Source organism: Lasiosphaeria miniovina (assembly GCF_030549165.1).
Source record: "Lasiosphaeria miniovina strain SMH2392-1A chromosome Unknown B0T26scaffold_4, whole genome shotgun sequence".
Taxonomy (NCBI): Eukaryota; Fungi; Ascomycota; class Sordariomycetes; order Sordariales; family Lasiosphaeriaceae; genus Lasiosphaeria; species Lasiosphaeria miniovina.
Window position 1 is genome coordinate 274,995 of NW_026848223.1, and position 9,057 is coordinate 284,051.

Consider the following 9,057-nt stretch of genomic DNA (forward strand, 5'->3'; position numbering starts at 1 on the left):
AAGCAAGACTTGTGGGCCATAAGCCAAAATAACTCGCAAATAAAACCACCTTTTACCTTGCTTTTCGAGCCATTTTAGAGCCCCGATTAAAACCCTCCTTTAAACCTTTTCTTCGAATTTTTTGACCTTTTTTAAGACCCTTTTTGCACTCTTTTCGTGGCCTCCTTCGGCGGGGCCGACAGTGCATATGGTAGGATCTTTTAACGTGCTGATCGCACGGGCGTTTTTTGGCGCTAAAATGCAGCTAAGCGGCTGAATCACCCACCACCTGGCCCACGTGGATATACTACTGCTAGTGAAGCCGAGATGGTACATAGATACCAGTAAATACTATACACCCTGGGGATGGCTACCAGAGAGTCCCTCTCCCCTGTTCAGAGGGGGGTATGTGGAAAACGTAGATAAGACCTACTTATTGATTCAATTCACTAAGGTACCTTATCTGTATTTTGTCACGGGTGCTGTTTTAATTACTTCACGTATTCACTGTTAACGTTTGGTTTAGTCTGAACTTGGGATAAGTCTTAATTATCGGGGCGATTTCGGTTATATTTGGTTTTCTCTAATTATCATAAACCAGTTGGTTTAGAAAACTTTGAAGGTCCTTTCACATAGCGAATGAGTAGGCTGCGCGGGTTATAGGGTGTAGGAATCACCAGGGTACCGGTACTGGAAACAGCATGGCGCGCTGCGCGCCGTAAGGTGGTGGTTCAAGTGATGGATTCGTTTTTGTCTGTCTGTCTTTTTACCTATCTGAACAGGTGGGCGTAGGCCAATATATATGCATCTGTCAGGCCCGCTCCTCCACAGACGTTGCTGTGGCCAGGGATGCGGAGCCGCATTCCTTGGATCAGCGCGTCATTCCAGTATGTTATTCCAACAAGGGACAAATGAAAATTGATTGATAGGTACTTACCTTGGATAAGGCATTGTGAGCGCCGTGCCAATTGGCAGTTGTGCAGTGAGGGACTCGGGGAGACAAGGAATTAAATACTTACCTTCGCTAAGGCATCGTGAGCGCCATGCCACTTAGCATTTGCGCAAGTCAAACTCCAAACTCCAGGGTTTCCTTTTTTGGGGGGTTCTATTTTCTTTTTCCCCATTCTTTTTGTGAAACATCGCCCGCGCCACTTGGCTCGTGGTCGGTGTTTACGTGTTGAAGAGAATTGGGGGATTTTTCAGTGATTATAATTAATTACAATCAGCATGAAGTAGAAATGGGATTCACTCAAACACCGTGTCCACGGCGCCAAGCCAGCTCCTTCTCGACAATCTCCTGGATCTCGATCTGCCACGCGCCAATGTCCTCGCCATCATCGCCGCGGCTGCACTGGCACCCGGGCCCGTGCAGCAGCTCGTGCAGGTTGCGGTGGCGGCGCACCGTCTCGATCCACCCGTCGGCGACGTCCTCGAGGGTCGCGAACGCCGCAGCCACCCTGGGCCAGTCAGCTTCACAGACTGCTGCTCCCGAGGTCAGAATCCGGCGCGAGTTCCGCAGCAGCTCGACGAACTCCCCGTCCTCGAAGCCTTGCTCCGTAGACGGGGTCAGCGGCGGGGGCGAGCGGAAGTGGCTGGCCGAGAGGGCGGCATCCTGGTAGAGGGCCGTGTCTGGCGCAGTCGAAGACGGGCTGGAGACGGATGGCGCGTACGACGAATTGCTTCGTCTAGACGCGCTGCCGACAGTGCTCGGTGCAGGCGACGGGGTGGCGGGGGTGCTTGGTCGAGGCCTTGTGGGGGTGCTCGGCCGAGGCCTTGGCTTTGGCGGCTGGTTTGGGAGCGGCTTTGCCGGTGCCTTGAAAGCGACTGTCTTGGCCGGCGGTGTAGGAGGTGCCTTGGCCGGTGCCTTGGCGAGAGGCTTGAGAGGTGCCTTGGCCGGTGCCTTGGCCGGTGCCTTGGCTGGTGCCTTGGCTGGTGCCTTGGTAGGCGACTTTGGTGGACCAGGTGGGGCCTTGATTGGCGGCTTTCCCTTGGGTTTCGCCGATGCTGTAGGAGCAGGGGATGGATCCGGGAGCCTCTTGGGAGCCGCGGTCGAAGCCGGGAGCTTTTTGGGAGCCGCAGTAGAAGTTGGGAGCCTCTTGGGAGCCGTAGTCGAAGCTGGGGACCTCTTGGGAGCCGTAGTCGAAGCTAGGGGCCTCTTGGGAGCCGCAGTCGAAGCTGGGAGCCTCTTGGGAGCCGCAGTTGAAGCATGGGCGCGGCTTGGAGCAAGCCGGGACGGGATACGGGTGGAGGCGGCTGTGCGCCCTGGAGTTGCTGAGGCTGGAGCTGCTGATAGGGTGGGTAGCCAAGTTGCTGGAGCTCGAGTTCTTCTGTTCGTGACAGGGACTGGGTCCGGGGCAAGAACTGAAGCTCTAGGTGGTATGTTTGCTCTGTTGTTGCTGGGTTGAGGTGCCGCCGGTGGTGGTATGTTGGTGTTCTGGTCCACAGGGGGCGCCAAGCCGTCCAGGCCAGCGCGGGTCCGAGCCTCCATCAAACGCTCCCAAGCTTTTGGCATGTAGGGAGATCCTGGGCTGGAGGAATGTTGTCATCCTGGAGATCAATCTCTTGCAAGCGCTGCCAGGATTCTGGCATGTAGGGAGATCCCGGGGCTGTTGGCATGTTGTCATTCTGGAGATCAATCTCCTTCCACCATTTCAGCTCGTCGGGGTTGCGCGGAGCAGTTGCCTCGTCCTCGGGGGAGCGCAAGTAGGGCGTGTCAGGAGACCTTCCCGGCCCGCTGTCCATATCTTGTCGAGTCTTTTGACGGTTTACAGCCTGCCACAACGCTGGCGTTGTTTCGTCAAACACGGACTCCGGCTCCGGCTCCGGCTCCGGCTCCGACGACTCCTTCTCCTTCTCGGGGTTGCCAACTCTAACCGCCCTGTCCGAGTTGGAGAACAGCCACATGCTAACGCTGTTGTCGGTGATGACCCCGCGGGCTTTCGCCATGTCGGCTGCCCTGTAAGAGTATTCCGGCTCCGGGGTAGGTATAAACTGCAGCGCCTCCCAGTTTCTTGGGCTCCTGGTCGAGTTTGTGTCTGGGTTGGATGCGTCATCGACGAACTTATTAGGCCGGCTGTTTGGCAGGCTGTCAACGGGGACCCAGACAGGCTTGCAGAGGTAGAAGGGGCCTGGGATGGGACTGGGCGAGTAATCCGCGTCGCGAGGGTGAAGAGCTTCACTCCTCGTTTGTCGCTCAACCTCCATTGACCTTTGAATGCCGACCTTGTAGACGGCTGTCCACCGGACAAAGGTTAAAAACTCTACCCAAGGTGCCCCGTTCGTCTCGTCGCACGCACCCCCTTTCTGGCACAGATACTCGAGCTGGTGGCCCAGGCTGATGACCTCGTCGAGATTCGGAACTGCAGGTATCCCCTCTTTCCGCTTAGTGTCCCACTCTGACTGTGACATCAGGAGCGCAAACCAAATGTCCCAGAGGACCTTGACGGGTCTAGGGGTGTCGTCCATTGTGATGGTGGACTTCCACCTGGGGCATACCCAGTCCAGAATCGTCTTCATCAAGTGCGCAAGCTGGGCGACGTCGTGGACGAACAAGTAAACACCCGTTTCGCCATACTTGTCGTTGCACACCTCGTTCCGCAACCTCATCTTGGCTCTGCCAAAGTCGCCAACGTAAAAGTCGGGCAAGTTGGTGTCTCTGCCGAAGTCGACGAAGATGTTGCAAAGGTGGAGGTCGCAGTGGAACATGGGGCACTCGCCGGCTTCCAACATGTACTTCAGAGTACCGGCGACCTGCCACACCATGCGGCCGATGGGCGAATAGAGTCCCTTGAAACTCTCGTTCATCCCAAGGCAGTCCCATGCGGTACCGCCGTTATACAGCTTCCAGTATGACACAGACGAGTACTTGTCCACGCCCTTTGTGTTCAGCTGCCGGATGTACTGGTGCGAGTAGCACTCCGGAATGTACGGGGTCGGCAGGTCGGGCCTGGGGCCCCACCTTGCCATCTCTCCCAGCGAAAGAAACTCGGTTGGCTTCGTCGTGACGAGTCCCCGCGCGAGAGCCTCGTCGGGGTCCAAAGCATCACCAGTGACAATGTCCTCAATCAGGCAGTCTAGCCGGATGTTTGTGACCTTGCGGACCAGGACGTCGAGCGTGTCGATATCCTCGACCAGCTGCGCCGTCGACTCGGCACCAGTGCCGAGCGTGCGCAGGAAGCGGTACTTCTTGTCCCCTTGGACGAAGATGTACGCGTAGTAGTCTTCGCACTCGTCAGCCATGTTGGATATATCAAAGTCGAGGCTACCCCAAAAGTTGAAGCAGTTTTTGTCGAACTGCAAAGCTTGGGATCCTGAACTCTTTAAATGTCTCCAAAGTGTGTGAGGAACTGGAGGGTATAGATATGTAGACATGGATTGAAAACGAACGTCAGCTCCTTTTTATCCCGATATCCGTGTTGCCTCTCCGAACATTTCGAGTCATCACCAGAGTCTATATGTTAGGGACTGATCATGAACAGGCTGAAGTCTAATTATCTTGGTCTGTCTATAGGTGGTCCTTGAGTCGATATGAGGATAATGACGCTCACCGCCACGAGAAAGAAAGTAGGAAGAGGTTGAGTATCGCATTACATGACGAGACAATGAATTGTGTTTCCTAGTGAAAGAACCGTCAAAGGGCTCATGTTAGCAAGCCACTTTTAAATGGTATTTGTTTTGTAGCAAAGGAAATATGTTAACTAGCAAGCCAATTCTAAAGGGCATTGTGGCTAGAGTAACAAAGAAATCAACTCAGTGGTACGCTGGAGTGAGCCAAACTGCTTGTTGATTAGGCCCGTATTTGATATCACAGCATAATGTTGTTTTCGTAAGACACCAAACCAGAACAAGATAGCATAGGCAACTCCCAGCATCATGCGTCGAAACCCACACAGTGTTGTTTTTACAAGACATGAAACCGTGACAAGGTAGCACGGGTAACTGTCAAGACTATGCATCAATCCCCGCCCAGCTGCTGTGGTGGCACTTTCCAACCGTTCTCGAAGCGCGCCGTGCCGCCAAAGGGGGCCGTCGGGTCGGAGCTGGGAGTGCGAAAGTTAGCTAGGTGGGTGATTCGTGTCAAGATGCCGGTGATGGCTTTGGGCGGAACTGACCACGTGCCAACCAGCTTTCCTGGCCTCGTGCCGCCGCACGTCGACGTCCAGGTATCCCTAGCCTGCAGTATCAGCAAGTGGCTGCGCCAATGATGACCCAGGCGTGGCTGAAGATAGGAACTTGCTCCGCCGCGGGTAGTGATTACCATGTAACGAATGATGAAGTATTCGGTTGATAGCCGCAACATGTAGTCCGCCTACGCGTTGGCCGCGCTCTGTCAGTATCCCCTCACTGACACAAACGGCATTAGCTCGAGGCTTAGTTACCAGTCGCAGTTGTCACCATCGCAGCAGCCGACGGCGTAGTAGTCGGTGTTGAACTTGCACGCTCCCGTCTTGCACGTGTACGAGGACGTGTAGTCGATAAAGCCGCAAAGGGCGGGCGGTTTGGTGGGATTCGCCGTGGTGTCTGCTCTCCCCTCCAAAGCCGGGCTGGGCGTCGGAGCTTCAGTCACGGCGGGGAACAGGTTGCTGGCCATGGTGTTTACAACAACAGCGCGGTCCTGGAATCATGGCACAACGTTCAGAGGCGCCAATTGGTGACCATTGAAGACAGGAGCAAACAGCCCAAGTTAATCCTCTCTGGAGAGGCCGTGGCACGAGATATGAAGCACGACGGTGCCAAGAACCAAAACGGCTACGAATTGACGGAATTGGAACTCGAGCTCACAACCCTAACATCCAAACATTGTCTGGACCGATACTTGGACGAGACTGGCCTAATTGCGGAAGTCTTCTTTGGCCAGGCCCGGCCACTGGGCGGAGCGGGAATGCGCCCACGCCCGGGTCGACTTTGTTCTTGCAAGCACCGCGTGAGTTGGCTGAGGTTCGAGAGGCATCGAGGCGTCTGAACAAAGAAACCCATGGCTGAGCTTGGATGGTGTGAACGGTGCCAAGAGAGAGACAAAGCGGTTCCCTTGGGAAGTGTTTAGCCCTCACTACCCCGTAATTAGAACCGAATTAATTACTTAGCCAAGACTAAAACACTCTTTGACAGCAGAGAACAGCTGCGACACTGTCAATTACTCGGAAATCAAAGTCTACGATACGTTTAACCTTACCCTCTATCACAACGAGACAAGGCAGCAACCATCCAGGTCTTTTGTCAAATGTAATGCAGCGCGAGCATGCAACGGCATGATGACAGAATCTGAATCCGGCCTGACCCCTGCTATCTTTTCTCAGCTAGGGCTTATGTTGTTACTACTACCACCGAGTCCGTATTACCTGACGTTGAGTGTATCCATTTGCAACGGAAACCCCCGCCTTGGGCAATCTTGCCCGATTCGTCCCCCGCCCCCCACTCATAGCCTATCGGGAAGCCCCTAAAATAGCCACTACGGCGATCTGAGTGAGATGCGTCTCGGCACTGATGAGAGCACAAGTAAAGCAAGCAACACCAAGGTAGGTAGGCGGACAACGAATAACCATGCACATAGATAGCACCACGGCAAAATGGTCACCTGAGCGTACACAACACGTGTGATAAACCGATAGCAGTCGTCAGCTGCTTGTCTAGCGCATCTGCATCCGCGGACGGACGATAGGTCAACCGCGCTAACTCGCATCATTTTATCTCAAAAATTGTCCGGGCAGAAGTTAGAATAGCGCTGTCTAGCGTCTTTTCCCACAAATGCCCCGAGTCCGAGAGTGGTGCAAGGCAAACAGGGGGAGAGAGATGACTGGAGAGATGGCCGGAGAGCGAGCGTCACTTTTTATTTTTTTTTAATTTTTTTTTACCTTGGCACCAACGGCAAGACACCGCCGCAATGATAAATTGTGGTTTCGTGGTTCCCGGCCGCCGCCGCCACCAACGGTGACGGAGTGGGTTGCCCGATCCGGTAACAAGTGGGGACCCTCCAAGAAACGCACCGGATGCTGCGGGCTGAAGTTTGAACATGGAGGTGAGGTGAGATGCATGTTACACAGGGTCGAAAAAAAAAAAGGTTACCTAGGAAGCTAAGGTGAAGGAAGGTATACTACACAGTAGTTTTGACGTGCAATTTCGTTGGTGCCGGACTGGCGCGTTGCGTGCGAACCGGGTTCTTGGGAGCCTGAGCGGCCATGGCGCTGCTGCCAGCGCGCGGCAACTCGAGAGCGCCAGCTGGTTAAGCTTTCGTTGCAAAGATAAGGCTGTTTCTTGTCTCCTCTCTCACCCAAAGGGACCTTATCTAGCGGAGCAAAAACTGTGACAGAACGCCATTTGTAGTGTGGGCGGGGTAAAACCCGCCGACCTGGGGAAGAGAGATCGGCGAGAATTGATGGGGTGGGTGCAACCACAGCTGTGATTAGGAAGCTACCTACCCTTGCAGGTAGCCATGGCGGGGTTGGGCCAGGGCCAGGGGAATCATTCCAGGGCTGCCGGCCGTTCACTGCAGAGCTCATTCTTCCCGCCGTCGCCTGCCTGTCTTCCATGCCTGCCCTGACCGACCGAGAGTTGCTTCTATGCCGTTGACCCCGAGGTGGTTTATAAAGGGAAAAAAAACAACATGGAAAAAAGCGCAGCTCCAGAAAGATACCTAACGGGCTAGATCAGGCTTGACTTCCCCGGCTTCCAGCTCCCGTCACACTTTCGGCTTGCTGCTTTTGCGCCGGGGAGGAGGGGGTTTCCACGCCCTGCATTAGCGACCGGGCGGAACCAAGCCGCCAGCCAGCCAGCCAGCCAGCCAGCCAGCCCCCGGGCAGTTGCAAAACGCGCAGATCGGCCTATTTTTGTCTAACAGGGAAAAAGAAACAGAACTAAAAGAAAGAAGAAAAAAAAAAGAAACGAAAGAAAGAACGCACGGGCGCTTGTTTCGCTTCGTTCGGTTCGACGCTTTTTTTGCCCCGCGCGTCGATCGATTCGCCTTGTCGATCGGCTTTTTTTTGTGATGCGACACGTACCTGATTAGCTGCGAACAGCTTGAACGTCCACAACTTGATGGTGGAATTGTGACTTGCACACACATACACACACACACCCGCCACCCCCTAGGGTTGTGTAAGGCGAAGAGCCTCTGCATAGGGCTAGTAATTAACTAATCAATCGTAGCACAGATACCACCTCGTCTCATCTTTTTTCCCCCGTTTCAGTTTCCGTTCGCGACCGGCCTGTTTGGTAAGCCGGCCACGGCAGTTCTCTCGGCCCAGTTCCATTCTCTGCGGCAGAGTTCGGCCGACAGCGGGTCAATGTGGAGAACGGGATGGCATGGCATGGCAAGGCATGCCTCGGCTGCTATAGTGCAACACTCACACTCACACTCACTCACACTCACCCACACTCACATCCAACAAGACACTCCCTCGTAGTTTTTTAGGACCAACTCCAGGGCAGGGGAGGGCAATGTGATCGGCGCGCCCAACAACACTTTTTTGCAACGTTCTTGTAACTCTTGGCGCCGAACCGAACCGGCTTGCCTTATCGGACGAACAGTCTGCCTAGCAAGGTGCGGGGGCCAAAAAAAAAGAAAGGGTTTAGCCACAGCCAAAGGGGATAGATAGCTAGAAACGCCTCGTGACTGGCGGTGGCGCCAATATCTTGAATCCTTCCGGACCTTCATGTTACCTGTTTGCTGGGTAAGGTGCCGCTGTGCCGTGTGACCCACCGCGTCCTGAAACGCAAAAGCTCCCAGAAACCGCCACGGCGCGGCGAGACTCGAGACTCAAGATAAGAACATAAAAATCAAAAGGGGTCTATGCCAGTGCATGCAACAAGACAACCAGATTGTGCCAAAACTTTGATCCAATTATTTCCGCCACACAGTACAGAAACGAGCTATACGAAAAAGTAGAACTAGAAAGGGAAGAGAAAAAAAAGGAAACTATTCGTACATGGTAATAATATAGGCAATCAATCTGCACAAAGACGCTTTCCGTTCCCCGACGATCAAGAGCAACCGGAACCCCAGAAACATGACACTGCATACGCCACCCACCCACCGAAGCACAAATACGCGGACTCAACCTTCTTTTAACGCTTGTCGGGTTC

At 54.2% G+C, this 9,057-nt stretch overlaps 2 protein-coding genes across 2 annotated transcripts; both read right to left on the reverse strand.

Annotated features, from left to right (window-relative positions):
- Nucleotides 1-3,582: 3,582 nt before the first annotated feature.
- On the reverse strand, nt 3,583-3,945 carry B0T26DRAFT_645654 (uncharacterized protein; the record flags this gene model as incomplete). The annotated part of the gene is made up of 1 exon (XM_060437746.1): nt 3,583-3,945. A coding segment is annotated over one exon (363 nt), but the record flags the coding sequence as incomplete, so codon positions are not given.
- Nucleotides 3,946-4,933: 988 nt separating this feature from the next.
- B0T26DRAFT_750963 (uncharacterized protein) lies at nt 4,934-5,569 on the reverse strand (the record flags this gene model as incomplete). Its single annotated transcript, XM_060445305.1, has 3 exons — nt 4,934-5,018; nt 5,091-5,147; nt 5,358-5,569. 3 exons carry the CDS (start codon nt 5,567-5,569, stop codon nt 4,934-4,936), a joined length of 354 nt encoding a protein of 117 aa, XP_060295610.1.
- Nucleotides 5,570-9,057: the final 3,488 nt, after the last annotated feature.